The sequence below is a fragment of the Cupressus sempervirens genome, chromosome 3, assembly GCF_028749045.1.
Source record: "Cupressus sempervirens isolate cs-2001-9-10 chromosome 3, ASM2874904v1, whole genome shotgun sequence".
Taxonomy (NCBI): domain Eukaryota; kingdom Viridiplantae; phylum Streptophyta; class Pinopsida; order Cupressales; family Cupressaceae; genus Cupressus; species Cupressus sempervirens.
Genome location: NC_143120.1, coordinates 562483748 through 562503126, shown reverse-complemented (window position 1 = coordinate 562503126; position 19379 = coordinate 562483748). Strand labels below are relative to the sequence as shown.

General features: G+C 36.3%; 2 protein-coding genes across 4 annotated transcripts in view; one reads left to right on the top strand and one right to left on the bottom strand.

Annotated features, from left to right (window-relative positions):
• The first annotated feature begins 369 nt into the window (after positions 1-369).
• The window catches only part of LOC149567661 (Tetratricopeptide repeat (TPR)-like superfamily protein), a 177092-nt gene continuing 158082 nt past the window's right edge, over positions 370-19379 (top strand). For 2 of the 3 annotated variants that reach the window (XM_089820918.1, XM_089820917.1), the window contains exon 1: positions 379-518. Coding sequence is in view for 1 of the 3 variants with exons in the window: in XM_089820916.1 (XP_089677042.1) it covers positions 513-514 (2 nt within the window). In the remaining 2 variants the exon portion in view is untranslated. Of the gene's footprint in view, positions 519-19379 lie in introns of all 3 variants that reach the window. The other variant, XM_089820916.1, reaches the window with a different exon arrangement.
• LOC149567662 (endo-1,3;1,4-beta-D-glucanase-like) lies at positions 13739-14978 on the bottom strand. The gene is made up of 3 exons (XM_089823390.1): positions 14871-14978; positions 14574-14753; positions 13739-14197 (listed from the first exon to the last, which is right to left on the bottom strand). Exons 1-3 carry the CDS (start codon positions 14976-14978, stop codon positions 13739-13741), a joined length of 747 nt encoding a protein of 248 aa, XP_089679516.1.

Here is a 19379-nt window from a genome sequence, read left to right as displayed (position 1 = left end):
TGGACGCTAGCGCCAAGCTCAGGAAAAGCTAGGGCATGCAGGCCCTAACATGAATCAGGACCCCGCACGTTGTCGACCTCCATTCTCGCTTCATGCTAGATTCTTTTACAAAGTAATGAATAAATAAATTTTTAATGAATAAAAAAAGAAAAAAAGAAAAAAGATTCAATGCTCACTAAATAAATATAATATTTTATATATTGTGAAAAATAATAAATATTGCATACCATTCAATATGTATATATATGAATGTAAACAAATAATAATTTTCAAACCAATTAATTATAAATAATTACATTCTAATAAAGATTAATAAATTCAGCATTGAGAAAATAATAGTTGCATAGAGTTGAATTGAGGACACGATACAATTTAAATTGAGACTCCGCGATTGGCCATATAACGCGGAGCTGAATAGAAATAGTCCTATCCTCGACGAGCGGTAATGCTCCTCTCGTTTCATGCAACAGGGAACAGCACCTTCAAAACCGTACCCAGTTGGTCTTTAAACCATGTGTGTATGTCAACTCTAATCTCATCACGCTTCAATCATGGATTATTTTACATTATTAATGTTTTATCTGGCTTCAGAATTTCTCATTGGAGTCTTGGATATTGCGTATCCCACAATGTTCTTTTTCAGACACTGTGATTGTGGATTAACTCCGAGGTTCCTTACATTATAATATACAACACTAGACTGGTGAAGCTGAATCAACAAACTAGAGATTATACTGAACATATCGAATTTTATACTCGATAAACCTTCTAAAGCTAGATATTTCAGGCCTTAAAAGCTGTAAATTTCTTAAACAACAGTGGATGAGCATCAGTTGTACTCATATTCCAATTCTTGTTCATTCCTTACTCACTCGACTTTCTACTTACTAATTTTTAAAAAATTAAAAAATTAATAAAAAAAGTTATTAATAAGTTATATATATAATAAAAATTGTTCATTTGTATTTCTAGAAGTTAAAACTTATAGACCTAAATTGGAGGATTTTGCATGACTCGTGGTAAGTGCAGAGAATTTATGCACACGTATTGGTAAAAATAGGTATTAGAAGAAAATAGATGGGGCATCATTAAGTATTTATTGGGCAACCCTTTGAAATGACCAATTTTTTAACCTTGTGTACAAGGGATCCCACATTGTACATAGCTCTACCCAAAAGCTAGAATAATAGCTATTATGTGTTTGTTTTTGAATTTAGACTTGTGATTTTATGTAGCCAAAGGTATTTTAATAATGTCCATGAGATCAATAGTCTAAGGAACCTAAAGTCAAATCCTAAACCATCTTCATGTTCTTGTCAATGTGAGCTCTTCGAATATATCAATCTTTATAAGGAAACTAACAGTTTTGAGAATCTTTGCTTCTTAAAAAGGTTGGTTTAGACAATCTTCCTTCTGGTTCTCATATTGACCAAGGATATCTTTGTAAGCAGCACATTGAAAGATAGTGCCATTCAGTTTCACAACTCCTTTGCTGCAAAAAGTACACAATTTTTCTTACCAAACTTCTTTGGGAATTGTTCATCTACTTGTCTCACACCTTGGATGATGAGAACTTTTTCTTAGTTGCACCACTAGCAATCTAGGCTTACCCTTAATTGCCATCTGCAAGTAATTGTTCTCTTAATGATCCCAAGTGGGATTGAACTCTTTTTAAATAATGGGCTTTTGTTGTCTCATTTGTGTTCACATGACAACCTTGAACTTTTCTTGCACAATTTCTTTCATCTCTTCACCATCCCTTCTTTCTATAGACTAGCTTCTCGTCGACAACCACCTTGGGCCATGGTGATTATTTATATTTTCAACTTTGTTTTGATAGCTTAACAAATGGATTACCATTGTTGCCTCCATCGAAAACATACCCCCCTCCGCCAAGAGAATCTCATATGGAACCATTGATTTGACTTTGAAGTTACGAGTGATAAGATACTTTTGCATTCATTCTTTATGCTTCCATTTGTGATTTGAAAGGCTGCTCCAACAAACCTCACAACCATAGAGCACAGCCAATGTTACCAGCAGGCCAAAGAGAGTTTTCTTGGTTTTCCAATCTCATAGGTCTTTTTGTCTATGCCTGTTTTGGAGCAAGAAAGAAGCTCCCCAACCCCCTTTTATCTGTTTAGTTCTACATGTTTCCCAACTAGGCCTGTTGTGGCAATCAATCCTCTACAATCTTTAACAAAATTCCTTCACAGATGAAATTAACTTGTTTCTTCCTCTTTAGAGAGAAAATCATGATCTTGGTTTTGCTAGTATTCACCTACATCTCAACCTTCTGAAAAAAGATCTCTAGAGCTTTCAAGTGTTCTCTCATGTAATGACCCCAATATTAGATATGAAAACTCTAGTAAAATTCACTATATAACAACAGTGAATTGGAACGCTCAATTCAGCTTTAGAACACAGATTCAATTGCTTTACAATAGCAACGATTGATGTAACTCAAGAGGAACGAGTCCTCAAGAAATTTAGAAAAAAACTTAAACCCTTACCAAGAAATATATCAAAGCAATAGACAAGAATATCTTTGTAAAGCACTTGGCATCTCCAATACACCTTTCATTACAGTTGCTTCATCAACACACCTTCAATTAGAAGCGTCTATCTAATTATTTTAAATAAATAACTCTCAAACACATGGCTTCATGAAGACACTTTTCACTTAAGAGGCTTCTTCAACACACCATCAAATTATAACACTTATATGATAAAGTTATTTATTAAGATAATCTTAATAAACAACTTATAATATAGAGCTCCATGAATTTACCCAATCAATCATTGAAGAAGCCAAACCACTTGGTGCCTCAGCTTCACTGCTAAAAATAGGAATTGCCCTCAACTGACTTACTATAAACAGTAAGTCAATCCACAGAGACCCTCAAAACACACTACCAACTCACGAGGGTTGTAATGATGAATTGACCAATCCTGGCTATAGGAACCTGCTAAAAGGGGAAATTACATCATTGCCCTTGCAATGAGCATATTCCTATGAGGAAAGGCACCCCTTGTTCAGCAGATGGCATGGTAATTGTTCACTAATTCAAGATTATGTTGCGACATAAATAACCAAAATAATATATTTAGTAAGAACAATCTATTACCCAGTATTTGGGCAGTCCATTTGTGAACTGTTTAGGGTGTCTAGGAGTCAACTTCTTCCTAATACTCATTTCTCCATCAACGAATTCATACTTAACCAAAACACCTCCTTCCATGCATATTAAATCCTAGACAAAACACCTCCTTCCATGTTTGTTAATCCCAAACACCAAGGACAATGAAGACGATTGCACACAAACAACCAAAAAAGACATCAAATGTTATTCAACCCACTATGAGAAGAGGCAGCCAACTAGGAGGCTCAACTTGCTGCAAAAATTCCAAATCTTGTTCAAAAGTCTTGAGATTTGTTTTAAAATAGGTGCTCAACACAAAGAGATCTCCCAAAGCAATACCTAGAAAAGGATCTCCAACCGATATTCAAGTTGAGTAAAAAGGTGAAATTAAGCTCTTCCTAACTAGCTGTATGCCTACATCCAATACTTCAGTTATCATGCCATTTTAGCAATCTGATTCTAACTCTTGAAAAACACATCCAAATTGAAACGAATATATAGGAATTAAGAAAAAAAACTTCGATCATCTTCATAGTCTTCATAACCTCAAGTCTAAAAATCAGTATCAATGAAGCTCCAATATAGTCTTTGTGTGCAACTGTTGACAATTACCCAAGACGAATCTTGCATTTCCATGAATGATATATTCTATGAAGATTTTTGGCTTGATGACGTTTTGGAAAAAAACCAACAACTTATTCTCCTCCAAACATTCACACATATACAAATGAGCTAAAAATAACCTTTTCAATCTTCTAAACTCCAATGCACCAAAGGAAGAATAATATATTAATAATTGATTTATTTAGTTTCCTTATGTCTCTAAACATGGCGCGGGGTACAAAATAATATAGGCAATTGTGAAACCCAAATTTAGTTCTAATGAGAGAAAAGTGATTGAACGCTTATACAATTCATTTGTTTGGAATACATAATGTAGTAACCCTGTTCGGTGTTGCTTCTAGCAATACCACTTATTCAGACATTTGACATTTCAACAAGCACTTTGCAGACAACCCAATTATTACTGAATATATGGTATTTAAAATTCCAAAACACGGTATCGGAAAATGCAACAATTGTTCACAAATTCAATTAACTTTAGCCTTATATATTGCTCAAATAAATATCAAGCACTAGTATATAAATCTGCCATGTGAATTTGCACATTTATATCTGAAACAACAAATGAGTCACAAAAAATTCTGAATTTATTCATTAACTTACTATGCTTCAGACAATTATATTCCCGCTTGCAATCACATAAAGATTTTATCACTAGCAAAACCACAAATTTCCAGCATTGAGAAATCCAAATCAGAAATTACCAAAAATCAGAGATATAAATTACCAAACTCTCTAAGATAGAATTGCCCTCTCAGCCATAGTCAATACAATAAGAGAAGACACAGAATTATTCCAACCAACAATTGCTCCTCAACCACAGGAAATACAGTACGAGAAGCCACCATGACAATCTCATAATTCACAAAAAACCAATCTCCATTGTACTTAAGCAATGGAGCAAAAACCTCAGATCCAACCCTTATACCTTAGCAAGGGATTTGAAAAATAGAACCTTAGAAAAGCCACAAAGGCAACAAAAATAAATAAATATTCAAGCGTCCTTTTCTCAACAAATAGGCTTGTATTTATAACCTTCAAATGTCCTTTTCGTTGCCAAAATGTAACTTCACTCAAGAAGCTTCACCACACAACATTAATTAGGAGCTTCCATTAGATTCTTTCACTTGACTTGGCTTAACTAGTTAATAAATGACTCTTTCCAATGATAACTAAGCCCTCAACTTAAGTGAAATTATAAAGTTAAATTATAACTTTATAATAAGCCATTTAATAAATTAATAATAATTTGGCCACTAAAAATATAATAACTCCCAAAATACTCATCATTTAAATATACCGTTTGAAATAGGAGTCATACCTAATATTTCTCCATGTGACCAAATGCACTTTCCAAAAATAGAAAGGGTCCATCTCTATCAACACCCAACTTACCACAAATAGTAAGTCCAATTAGTCCACAAAACTAAGCCCAAATGAAGTCCAATTTGAGCCAAACGAAGACCAACTTGTAGCTTATTGAATTGTGGAGAAGCTAAGACCCTCCCAAGCCAAGCCATTGCCTCAAGAGACCCTCTATCCACAATAATTAGCCTACAACGATTAGAATAATAGGCATCCCTGAAACTCTGATACTGACAAAAATGGGGACATTATAGTCCTCCCTCCCCGAGATTGCTTGTCCTCAAGCAATTTGGTAATACAGTGAACTCCAGCCTACACTTGGATCCCAAATGAAGAAGTACGTGGCATCCCTATCAACACTGAACCAACTGCATGCCAATATGATTAGGTCCATCAACATCGCCTGCAACATAGCATCCAAAACTTGTGCTGATGATGTAGAAGTCAGAATGTCACTAGAAGACAACTCCATCTTCTTCTTCCCTGTATCCACCCACATAATATATATTGGACTGGAATCCTAATCATCACCAACAATCCTTGAAAAAAACAAAGCCATGAAGATCCTTGTGGATGCAGTAAAGGATCATAGTTCCTGTAATATTAAAGTTGGACACTGCACATGCCATGTTTACCTTCTTAGAAAACATGTATTAGAGAAGCAATACTAGTAGAGCTCTCACACTAAAACAACAACTACACCATGTAAAATTTAACAAGGGTGAACCCATTACATCATATTTTATAAGAATAACTAAGTTCAGGGACCAATTATCTACACTTGGACATATAATTGAGAACAAAGAATTAGCAACGTTGGCTTTCAACGAACCCACATCCTGGGAATCATTCATACAAGGGATAAGTTCCCAATCCAAACATCCAAAATTCGACCGATTAAAAACTGACTTTGTTCAATAAGAATCAAGACTAATCACCAGAGGGATCAAAATAAATAATTCCAGTGGAGAGATTCAAGTATTGAATACAAATTCACACAAGAAGAGAAGAAATGAAGCTTTAAACAAAAGAGGGGAAACGACAACAATAAACACTCTTCCAAAAGAAAGGAGGACATTTCTAAGGTGCAAAGCTATAGATGTGACAAGTATGGACATCTCACCGTAAAGTGCCCAGAAAGACTCAAGAATCAAGCCTCACTAGTAGAAGTCAAGGATATAGAAAGAATGGTATTCTTTTCAACATTATCAAGTGAATTAATGACGAGTAGAAATGCCTGGGTTATTGATAGTGCAGCATCCCGTCATATAAATGGATCCAAAGAACAATTGGATAGTCTTGAAGACAATTCAAATGAAGAAGTCACTATTGGAGATAACTCCACCTATCCTGTAAAAGGAATTGAGACCTGCACAATTCAGTTAAAATCTAGAGTCTTCCTACAACTAACTGGAATCCTATTTGTACCTGGCATCAAAAGAAATCTAGTATCCATCTCAGTCCTGGAAGACAAAAGGTATCAAATCACTTTCTTGGACGGGATAGTTCTTACCTGGTCTTAGAACTCAAACATTAATAATGCATATACGGTAGGAGTTCGTGATGGATGTTTGTACAAACTTTGTAATGTTCAAATCCAAGCCTTAACCCGTGATATTTCCATTACAATTGAAATATGGCATAGAAGGTTATGACATCTTCACTTCCACGCCCTACCTTCCACACAAAAACTTGTTACAGGATTACCCAAATTAAACCTAGAACATGATGGAATGTGTAAAGGTTGTGCCTTAGGTAAGAACCCCAAAAGGACTTTTCATTATAGTGAGCACAAATCCAAAAATGTACTTCAACTTTTACACATTGATTTGTGTGGACCAAATTGTACCCTCCTTAAGGGGATTCTTGTACTATGTTATTTTTTGTTGATGACAACTCTAGGAAAACTTGGATTTATTTTCTAATATAAAGCATGAAATGAAGCGCTATCAAAATTCAAAAAATCTAAAGCCTTAGTTGAAAACATGACTAGCAAGAGAATCAAAACTCTAAGGTCAAATAATGGGGGACAATATATCTCCAAAAACTTTAAAGAGTTTTGTGATACTACTAGGATTACGAGGGAGTACAATGTTCCATATAACCTTCAACAAAATGGGATAGTAGAAAGGAAAAACATAACCATAGTAGGGAGCTGCTAAAGTTATGATGCATGATCAAAACCTTCATACCTAATTTTGAGCAGAAGCTTCTAATATTGCAGTTTACATACAAAACAAATGTCCTCACTCAAGTCTTGACAGTATAACTTCTGAAGAAGATTTTACTGGAAACAAGTCTGACTTAATGTCACTTAAGAATATTTGGGTGCCTAATCTATATTCACATTCCTAAGGAGTAAAGATCCAAAGTAGAGCCATCAGGAAAGAAAGAGATATTCGTTGGATATAATGAATCATCCAAAGCCTACAAAATATATGTTCTCGGTCAGAAAATAATTGAACTTAGTAGTGATGTAACTTTTGAAGAAGACATCGCATACAAAACATCTAAGAACATTAATGAGATAGATGACGAGTCTCCTCAAGACATGGAAGTGGAACCTGACACTAAACTTCAGAGGGAAATGCATGTAGAAAATAATGAACTTATGAATTCTACTCCTGAATCTCTTGAACCTATTAATAATAGAAAAAGACCACTCCGAGAAAGGAAAATAATTGAAGCAGAAAATTATGTTGCATCTAAGGGCAGATTTAGAGAAAGCAAGAAACCAAGAGGTTACTCAAATTATGTTGCCCTTATGAGTGAACTTATTGAGTCCAAGCATCCAAATGCTGAGGAAGCACCAAAACATCATGTTTGGAAGGATGCCATGATCAAAGAGTATCAACCCATTTTGAAGAACTATTTCTAGGATATTGTGCCTAGGCCTAAAGGAAAATTAGTTGTCTCATCCAAATGGCTATTTAAAATAAAAAATGCAGCAAATGAAAGTATTGAAAAAACACAAAGCTAGATTTTGTTGCGAGAGGTTTGTCCCAAAAGGTAGGAATTGATTACGAAGAAACATTTTGCCCCATTTGCTTGATACACTTCAATAAGGACCATAATTGCTATTGCCACCTCAAAAGGATGGAAAATACACCGGATGGATGCAAAGACTGTATTTCTGAATGATATCATTGAAGAGGAAGTATACCTAAAAAAACTTGAAGAGTTTATTATTCATAATAGTACTTCTCATGTTTGGAGATTAAAGAAGGCTCATTATGGCCTCAAACAAGCCCCTAGATCTTGGTATGAAAGGATCAACAATTACCTCACCTATTTGGGATTCTCCATAAATGAATTAGATCCTAATCTCTACTTCAAGGTAATTAATGGTGATATGTTAATCCTCGTTCTTTATGTTGATGATTTACTAATCACAGGTGAAGATCATCTAATCATGAAACACAAACAAGATCTCTGTTCTGAATTTGATATGAAGGACATGGGTCTCCTACATTACTTCTTGGGACTAGAAGTATGGCAAGAAGAAAATTGTATCATTCTAAATCAAGGTAGATACGCTATTGATAATTTAAACAAATTTGGAATGATGGACAGAAAACCTATGTCTACGCTCATGGAAATAAATCTACAAACTATAAGATGTTGTAGTAACCCCACCTGGTTATAGCTTCAACAATTCCAATTTTTAAAAGAAAATTTCAGAAGTTTAACATTTTGTCAAACACTTGGTGCACATCTCCGTTTAACTGTATCTGATGTTTGAAATGAATTTTCTTATTTTGGTAAATATGATTTTATAAAATCAATTACATTCAAGGGTGGATGCTGAAACTAATGCTAATTGGTCAATAGATTGTATAATACCTCAAAATGCTATTACAATCATCAATCGTGGGCTCTGATTTTTCTTTCAAAATGTAAATCTAGAAATTACATTCAATAATAATGTACCTGGATTATAGTTGGAAATGCCAATGTGGTTGCCATAAGCCTCCTAATTTATTAGTTATCAAAATTGCTGCCAGTGTATATGTGCTTTAACACTTAAGCCTTGGCAAGGCAATATGCCAACCCTAATACCAAAATGCAAGTCCTTGACACAAACCGATAGTTTCCCTAGTTAATTTCGCAAGCTCCAATATATCTTGCAATCCCAAATTTGTAGACGCCTTCCTCCAATCACTCACGTGAGTTTGGTGTTTGTGTTCGTAGGCGAATTGAAATAAAACACAGGCCTAAATATTGAATTGCGTTCCCCATAGAAATAGCACCCAACCTCCAAAGATGACATCTGAACCTTGTGAAAGGTTGCAGGCGTGATTAAAGTCCACAAGCTGCCTCAAATGGCACAATGATAATCTCTAGAACTTAGTTCAAACCCTCAATTCACAGCCATGAAGTTTGATGTAAAAAATGCAACAAGTCCTCCAATAACAATCTCCTTAGACACAACAAATACAGTAGGAGAAACCGCCAACAAATTTCGAGAACACACAACTCCAATCTCCACTATACTTAAGCAATGGAGAACACCTTAGAACAAACCCTTATACTTCAGCAAGGGCACAAAACCATAGACCTAGAATTGTCACAAAGACAACAAGCTAAGAGATAAACAAATAATCAGATGCCTTTCCCATTAAATGGCCTCATATTTATAATCTTCAAAATGGCACAAGTTTCTCGAATAAACTTCACTTAAGAAGCTTCCCACACACAACATTAAAATATAATAAAGTGCCATTATAATCTAATTTATTAATTGCTTTTGGCCCCGAAAATGATGTCGTCGGTAGAAATTGTGTATCAGCCGACGGGTCCCTTCGGAAAGGAAATTATGTATCAGCCGATGGGTCCCTTCGGAAAGGTTTTTGTTATGTAGCCGACGGGTCCCTTTGGAAAGGTTTTTGTTATGTAGCGATATGTTGTATGTGGCCGATAGACTCCTTCGGGAAAGTTCTTCGGAAAGTATTTATAACCCCTTTGAGAAGCATTGTATTCATCTTATCATTGAAGCATAATGTACTGTTTGGCTTATGCGAATAATAATAAGAAGAGTTCTGCTGTTCGTGTTCATGTTCATTATCTGTGTGCAATTCTTAATTAACCTATGCGGTAAACAAATGATCTTTTCCACCATAACTTAATATTCTGACACGTATGGCCATTGTTACTTGTTCCCACGATTTAAAACTTTTCGTCCCGGTTTCAACGAGCTATGATATTGAGGTGATCAACAAACAACACCAACAATGTAATATCTTGTCCAGATATTTACTGGTTTCTCTATGAACAATATAATCAGCAATAAAACTTGACAAATAGTTTTCAGCAAGATTGTTAACCAGTAGAAATTCCAAATAGAAATTTTATCAACTTATCTCAGATACAACATTCAAAATTTGGATATAAGCAAAATGGAAGACAATGCTATAATACGACCAGCAAATTTTCTATATGAATAAAACCCGTTATTCCACAATAACATCCAATATGTTGAACATATGACTCAAACTACAAACCAAAAAGGTAAAACCAACAACTCTTAGACTTTCCCTAAATACGTTATTGCACTATACATCAACAATACAATAACCAAAAGCTATAAATCCAATCTTAAACACAGTTCTACAATCAAATTGGAAACTAAAGAGAAGAACCTTTAAGTACAACTGAGACACCTAAAATGATATCTCCCCTGACAATGGGTTTTCGTTTACTGCCTGCCTGCACGAGGGGCTACATCCTCACACTGGTTGAAAGCTGAAGCTTCTTGAAAACTCTCACAAGAGAGAACTAGAAATCTGAATAGTAAATCAAGCATACTCCTCAATGAGTCGTCTTATTCCTCCTTGTCCTCATGTGACCACATGGAATATTAATTTGTCCTTTAATAATAAATCTCCAGCTTATTTAATATTGCAAATTCGGTTCTTCTTAATAATTCTAATGTCCCCCAAAGAAGGGACATTACAAATCTCCCCTCCTTGAGATTGCTTGCCCTCAAGCAATCAGTACCAGGATCCCATACAAGTCTGCAAGCAGTCCTGAATTCCAAACTAAAAACAATTTCAGCCATACTGCAAAGCCAAGTGTCTCTCAGCAATAGGACTTTCAACCGGATCCCTGGATCCCATATAACTCTTTGAAAGAACTCAACACTACACCTGTAAACTGTTCAACACTGGCCAACACCCGAACCACAATAAAATCCTCGTCCAACCATAGATGTAATCTGCCAACACCTGGGTCCCAAACTCTGTTATGTTGTTCCGCTGCTATGATGAGGTAGAAGCATATCAAAGGTCCATGTGTAACCCAGTAGAGTGTGAAGACCTGCCCTAAATGGGTGATGTAGGAAATGAGCTGCTCATAAGCTAAAACCACTATCTCAAGGACATCAAAACCAACACCATTGTCATCAACCTGGAGAACTCCCAAGTACATAGATGCTATGAATATGGAAGATGTTGGAAATATAACTACATTCCTCACATAGCTAGTCCACCAAGAGTTACTTAGCAACTGATGAAGGAAAATCACCCAACTCCTGAGAGGGTTGAAATCGGAAAATATGTTGGAGTTAATTAACTGATAAGCAACAGAAGTTGATTCATCATTCCCAAGCTGAGTTCCCGAATCACTGTTAGGATTTGAATCAGTATTCCAGGGTCTCAAATCAATTTCTTCCTCCTCAAGGCAAACAAGAGAGACTCCCTCATCTATCATAAAAAGTGGGTTATCGAACGTCCGGTCAGCAGCCACTTCAAACAGGGGGTTATCTATTAGCTGAAAGTGATCTGAAGTTTTGCTACTTAATCGTTTGGGGCAGCTATCCAAGTCATAAGTTTGTTGAATGCTCTCAAGTTCATCGATGACTTCTAGGAAAAATTCCTGTCCCATTCTATCCTCATGTTCCCGACATTGATTCCTCATCTATCATAAAAAGTGGGTTATCAAATGTCCGGTCAGCAGCCACTTCAAACAGGGGGTTATCTATCAGCTGAAAGTGATCTGAAGTTTTGCTACTTAATCGTTTGGGGCAGCTATCCAAGTCATAAGTTTGTTGAATGCTCTCAAGTTCATTGATGACTTCTAGGAAAAATTTCTCTCATTCTATCCTCATGTTCCCGACATTGATTTATGACCTTGATTTGGTTTTCTGCTCCTTGAAGAGAGAATCGAGCCTCATCCAATGCCTCACGAACATGCTTTTGCTCTCTGTTAAGTTCGTCAATCTCATCCTTCCCTCTATTTGACTGTTCAACATATATCACAACAAACTTAAGGATATAATCCCTGTCGGTTAGCAAATATAAGTAATCAGATTTTATAGTTTCGAGGGCTATCTTGACCTCCTGCAAGTCATCAACATTCCAATCTCTTCCCGCTTTTCTTGAAATCCTCCTGTAGAACTCATCAACCAACTCATGGGTCCTGTCATAATCTACTAAGGATGCCACAACCATATCTTCACTAACCCTCAGTTGATTCCTTAAGGTATGCATTTCGTTACTGCACTGTTGGAACTGATTATTATCTTGTAGTGGTATCTTACGGGGTTCTTCCATTTTCAAGCCATGCATGTTAGGAATATAAGGTTCATCATAAAAATGCTCCAAACTACTATTACCTTCTGGGCAATCTATCTCCTCAACCTTCCTGTCAAGGCTCACTTCTAAATCACCAACGAAGAAACTTGCACCTTGTGTAAAATCTTCGATGTAATTGCAAGTAGGCTGCTCATCTCTGGTAGTCGTTTGTTCTTTTTTAAGATCATTCAAAAGATAATTCTAGTCTATCCGAACTTCTTCAAACACCCCTGTGTGTTGTTCGTTTGCAAAAAGATCCTGGGCTAAGTCCACATACTTCCATTTTGCCATATCAGTCATATTTAGTTGCTCGAGATAAAACTCTAAGTAGTCGGTCGCTGAATGATAAGTCATTTTGAATTCGGATAGGAAATTCATTTTACTCTCCATAAATGACGAGTATTTCTGCCCTAACATTAGCTTCAAAATCATGAGCTAACTGTGCTTGTGGCTTCATCGTACCTTTCCTAACTTTATCCAAATCCTTTTCCAGATTTTTGGTGCAAATGTGATTAGGCTCTCAAGCCTATTTGCAAGAAAAGCAAAGATTTCGTCCTCTCAGCTCATTCTTATTGACACTGAGCTTTCCACTGGAAGAGTTATTAACTTCTGGCTTCTTTTTGAAGATGGATCTAAACCATCCAGGATGCTCACGAAGGTACTGTAGATCTTCTAGCATCTCTTCATCTTTCTGATTAAGCCTTCAGGCTAGCAGGATACTCCTTCTCTGATGCCTCCTTGGTCTCTCTCTTGTGAGAGTTAATATGCTTCCATCCCTATTAACCAAATAATCATAAGATAAATGAATTTCACTTCTATACTCCGTGATTGTGTACCTCTAAAGTTGTTTAATGTTCTGTCTCTGTATTTCACTGTTATCTCTATATTTGATTGCAAATCTCTGCAAAATTCTAATTGTAAATTTATTGGCTTTGACAAGCAAATGCTATCTTATATTTTCTATACGCTGATTCCACTTCTGGGTCAAATAAATGCTAGTTTCTATGTCATGGATGCTTGAGGATATCCTGTATGCTACTGATTCTTCTGTACTCCCACAATTGGTTGCATTGAAGTGTGCAAGTGCTCAAAATCAAACTCTGATTTTTCAGCTAAAATAACTTCGAATTGCTTTAAAAGTTCAGGTGGTGAAGTTCTGTCAATTCCAACTCCCAATATTGCCAATACTTTAACTGCCTTAATATCATCAACAGTAACACGCGATGAATGCAATAATACTCCTCCTTTTAAATCCTCCCCTTTTGCAAGCTCCAATACCACCTTGGCTCCCCAGCAAAAGCCAACTGCTCCAGCACTATTTATGCCCCTGCTCTTCAAAACCTTGATAATTTTTACAGAGTCCTCAAATCCATTTTCCAGTGCATGATTCTTGAGCCAATCCTGAATGTTACTTTGGTCTAGAACATACGGGTCCCCATTGAAGTAGTTAGGAACAACCACTAAGTATCCAGCTTCTGCTACTTTATCAGCAAGCTTCCTTTCAATAAATATCTTCAATGTTGGCTTATTTCCTTATTCTTCTATTCATGGGTGTGGTGTATGTACTCGATGTCATGCCAATTTCTTTTTGCCTTATGTTTATTGAGTCTTTAATATTGTGAGGATATCACTCTGTCAACTTCGATTAGAGGTAGTCGTATCTGAATGTGTTCTCCCTTCTTCATGGTACAGATTGTAACTGTATGCCCAACTGATTATTTCTTCCTTCTGTTAGGAGTGATCCATTCTATCTACTTCTGTCAAAGGAGATCGTATTTTTGTTCCATTCAACAATTTTCCAGAAGCATGAAGTTTCTTAATTATTGCAGTTGCTGGGGATGTTTGGCTTTATTCTCTCTTCGCTGCCTACCTTAAGCATCTTGATAAAATTTGATAGCTCAAATTCTGGAGCCTTTAGAACTGAGTTGGATGCAGAGAAGATAGTTCCAATCGCAAGATAATCTCCGATTTCAAAAAGAATCAATATCAAACTTCTTGAAGAGCAGCATCGCACTAGAAGAAATAATTGCAAATGAGATAAATGTGCCAACTGTTCCAAATAGGACAATGGTTATGAAATTGCGGAAGAATTGTTTCTTCTTTCAAATTTTGTGCGTCTCTCAACAGTTGGGCCACTTGTTTGGGTTCGAAGACGTCACTTACTCACCATATTCCTGCCTTGAACGAAAATTCCTTTCAACTTGAATAACCTCCTCAGTAACGTTACCGACCTTCTTGATAATTCCTCTGCCACGTGCTTCCTGTATTCTAGCATATAGCTCCCTCACAAATTTCACTCACTCACAATTTCGACAAGTAGCTCTCCTCGACAGCTGTCAATCCAGTTGGAATTGGTAATCGAAATTGATGAGTAATGTCTTTGACGGGGCCAATGATTACTCTCCAAACTTGTCTTCTGGCAAACACTATGTTACCGCAGACATATCATTCCGAGGCCACCCGCACAGATTTCCCGTGTATTATCAAATGCTTATCACTACTTATTACTTCCGCAATTTCCTCCAAAAACTAATGATGAATTATTTTTGGCTCCATTACTTCTACCACCATCAATGAATAATGCCAACTTTGCCGAATACCTCCTTCCTTGCCTTTCGTAGGTAAGAAAATCAATGACCATGAGCAACGGCTTTATTGGAGATTCATTGCGTATAGGTAAATGATTTCAAATGACCGTGCCCTAGGAATCAATGCATCTTTGATAACAGTTACATTGCCATTCTTTATGAAGTAACCATTTGTTTCCCTTGTAGCTTCTTGCACACCATCTTTGTTGATAATCTTAACATTAATCTCCTATTCGAGCATTCTTGTCAATAATTGCCCTTTGTACATGGCTATCTCTTCCAATGCCAATTGATCAATACAACCCAACTCAACCTGTCTATATGATGCCGTAGATGGAAGTGGGAGAAACTAAATCGCTGTGGCTGTATCCACGTATTTGTAATGTCTTCTACTCACGTTTCAAACCCGTGACCCATCCAAGGTGACTGTCGGCATTTACCTGGGCATAGAAATGTATATTGTCCGCCTTCCACACCTGCTGCATACCAGACGTAGTCTTCTCACTAGATGATGAAAAGATCAAGCTCGGGTTAGTTGCCTCGACACACGTCTATATCCTGAACCCCGCGAGTCTTCTACCTGCGTGTAAACCTGTCTTGCTCAAAAACGACTTCCAGCTATAGCAAGCACTCCCCTTTTTACTCTGTTTGAGTTCCTTTAGTGTGACGACCTGGCTAGAAATGGTTAGAAAAACTTCTAGCATTAAGAATGCCCTTGTTCAAACTCCTGACTATTCAATCTTCACCAGTCGGCTTTGCTCTGACGTGGTAACAAAACTCATGCCAACCTGTAACTCCTTGTAACGCAACCTGGGAATTAATCTAGTTATCGCTTTCTCAGACCATCACAATGAACATATCATCAAATATCAACTCGACTGCCTATTCAGAAATAGCAATATTTAAACTCCAAATACCCAAAATACTGAACTTACTTTCAAATTGAATTGGAACACATTATTTGCTGGTTTCTGCTTAACCATACAACAACAAAACTGAAAGAAAGGAAGCTGGGGTAATGTCCAACTCCTTGGAATATTTCCAGACTTAGAGGGTTTTTTTCATCCTACCAGTCTTGAACTAGTCACAATAAACAACCAGAATGCAAAGTTTTGTTTTTCATAAATATTCGTGTATTTCCAGAGGATGGTAGGATTCTTGGCTCTGATACCATTGTAATATCCTGTCCGGATATTTACTGGTTTCTCTATGAACAATATAATCAGCAATAAAACTTGACAAGTAGTTTCCAGCAATATCATTAACCAGGAGAAATTCCAAATAGAAATTTTATCAACTTATCTCAAATACAACATTCAAAATTCGGATATAAGCAAAATGGAAGACAATGCTATAATATGACCAGCAAATTTTCTATATGAATAAAACTCGTTATTCCACAATAACATCCAATATGTCGAACATATGACTCAAACTACAAACCAAAAAGGTTAAACCAGCAACTCTTAGACTTTCCCTAAATACGTTAATGCATTATACATCAGCAATACAATAACCGGCAGCAATAAATCCAATCTTAAACATAGTTCTATAGTCAGATTGGAAACTAAAGAGAAGAACTTGTAAGCACAATCGAGACACCTGAAATGATATCTCCCCTGACAATGGGTTTTCGTCCACTGCTTGCCTGCACGAGGGGCTACGTCCTCACATTGGCTGAAAGCTTAAGCTTCCTGAAAACTCTCACAAGAGAGAAGTGGAAAGCTGAATAGTAAATCAAACATACTCCTCAATGAGTCTTTCCCCTTTTTAACACAAACTGAGACCCTTCGATTTCCCTATCGCTGTCGTCTTATTCCTCCTTGTCCTCATGTGACCACATGGAATATTAATTTGTCCTTTAATAATAAATCTCCAGCTTATTTAATATTGCAAATTCGGTTCTTCTTAATAATTCTAATGTCCCCCAAAGAAAGGACATTACAAACAAGAATAACAACCTCAGTGTATTTAGATGAAAAATAATAATAATTCACCTGTCTTGCGAAAACAACTGAAGAAGCATCAAAATCAAAATCTGACAACCCCAAAGTGATCCTGATGGTGAAAGACAATGAATGAACTTGATGGGGTGACTTATTATAAATAGACGCTACCTCCAAGATTCTTGGAGCCCAAACTAGAACCCTAAAATAAAAATTGAGAGCATCACTCAACTCTTCTAACTCAACTGAGCTCATCGGAACTAACAGATTGACTTACCATAAATAGTAAGTCCCTCAAATAGAACCAAAACACACCATAGGCTACTGAAAAGCCTATAACCCCACAACTAAGACCCTCAAAGTCCACTATTAGCTCACAAGGGTCGCGATGGTGAACTGACCAAGCCAACTACACGAACTTGCTAAAAATGGGGACATTACAGATGCAACCTCTAAGTCAAAATTAGCCAATCCTACTCAGTCAAAATTAGCCAATCCTACTCTCTATCAACGAATAATTGAGTCCTTGATGTATTTGGTGAATACCAGGGCAAATGTTACATCCTAGATTTTGTCTAAACTCAAAATGTTCTATATAGCTGTTATAATTTTATGTGAATTGGAAATGGTTGGTTAAATTGGTTATTCGTTATGATTTCATGTGAATTAGAAATGTTGGCAAATTGGCATGATTATATGAAATTGAAATGGTTAGTTAATATGGTTATTGTTATGATAACTTTATCTGCTTATGAATGATTGGAAATGTGCTTTCATGATGTTATTCCTCCTTACAAGAGCATGGCGAAGGGTGGGAAGCATTGGCACAGGCACCAACTTGCCACTGAGTTACCAGGTATTTGTCTAAACCGCTTTGGTCAGGGAGACACAGATTGGGACAGACTAGATAATGCCAAGTGTCCACCATGAGCTGACTACGCCACCTAATCAAAAGATACATACATACATACATACATACATATATATATATATATTTCACATGAACAAATAAGAGAAATGAAATTGTTACCTTTAAATTTAAACTTGCGAGTTTTGCACCTTTTAATGTCGGATATGTTATGTTATAAATAATACCCATGGTACCTAGGTATATTTGTACGTAGTTCATTATAGATATACATATGTATACATGTACCTTGAAGTAAGACATGTACATATGTATACTTAATGTGCATGTACATACATGTGTATATACTATATATACTTTAATGTAACACATATGTATATGTGTATAAGCAACACATACAAGTACATTTAGATAATATGTGTATTATATATAATTGTGTGAGAGAAGACCATATACCAAAACAAATTTAATTATCTCATATGGTCTAGCGACCTCCTATGTTCCATTTAATATTTTTCGGCCTTCTTTACTATTCATATTTTTGCCAAGATTGCAAATGCATTCCTCGCCACCTTGCATACTTCTTACATGCACGTAACTCCTTGTGCGGATTTGTTCCTATAGTAACCAAGCCTTGTTCTATAAAGTTTGAAACCGTAGCCACTTAGTGGCTTGCTCTTAGTTCATGCTGCTGTTTTTGCCAATTGCAGTGGCCTATCAAAATTATCTCATACCAAATTAATTGCTCGGCTAGTTATGCCGAACAGTGCTCATAGCTTGGCTAGTAAGAGGCACGATATACATATATATATCGCAACCTCCTGTCAGGTCGTATTTCTTGAATATTTACATGTTTTTTCTGTTGAGCCGATAATAGAATGGTGTGCAAAAACTTCTTTGTTTTTTTGAATGGTCCAATTGGATCCTATAAAGTTATATGCAAGCAAATTCAAACTAATGAGGGACTATCATACCAATCATGTAGGGAGCCGTCGACTATGATTTGTTTTTATATTCTTCCCTACATTCCTCTCTAGAGCTTACATATGGTAATGAGAAAGATATTATGTAAGAGTTGTATGCTTCCTAGTATAGTGGCATCATTCTCGTACGTCACTGAGATTATGGAAGCATACCCCTTGCTGAAGGGTGTCTAATTATTTAGAAATCACAACTTTTTATTTTCTTGACTACATTCAGAGAACTTGAGAGACAAAATACGTCTCTTTATATCATTTAATCAACACATTCTAAGATGGAAAATTACACCAGGG

What these genes read in the sequence shown, in the direction of transcription:
- LOC149567662 (XM_089823390.1), bottom strand. Translation starts at nt 14,978, where the DNA reads ATGCTAGAATACAGGAAGCACGTGGCAGAGGAATTATCAAGAAGGTCG. An exon ending in TCGTTCAAGGCAGGAATATG is followed by an intron (nt 14,754 to 14,870) that starts GTGAGTAAGTGA and finishes TATTTGGAACAG; the next exon opens with TTGGCACATTTATCTCATTT. An exon ending in ATTTTATCAAGATGCTTAAG is followed by an intron (nt 14,198 to 14,573) that starts GTAGGCAGCGAA and finishes ATTGAAAGGAAG; the next exon opens with CTTGCTGATAAAGTAGCAGA.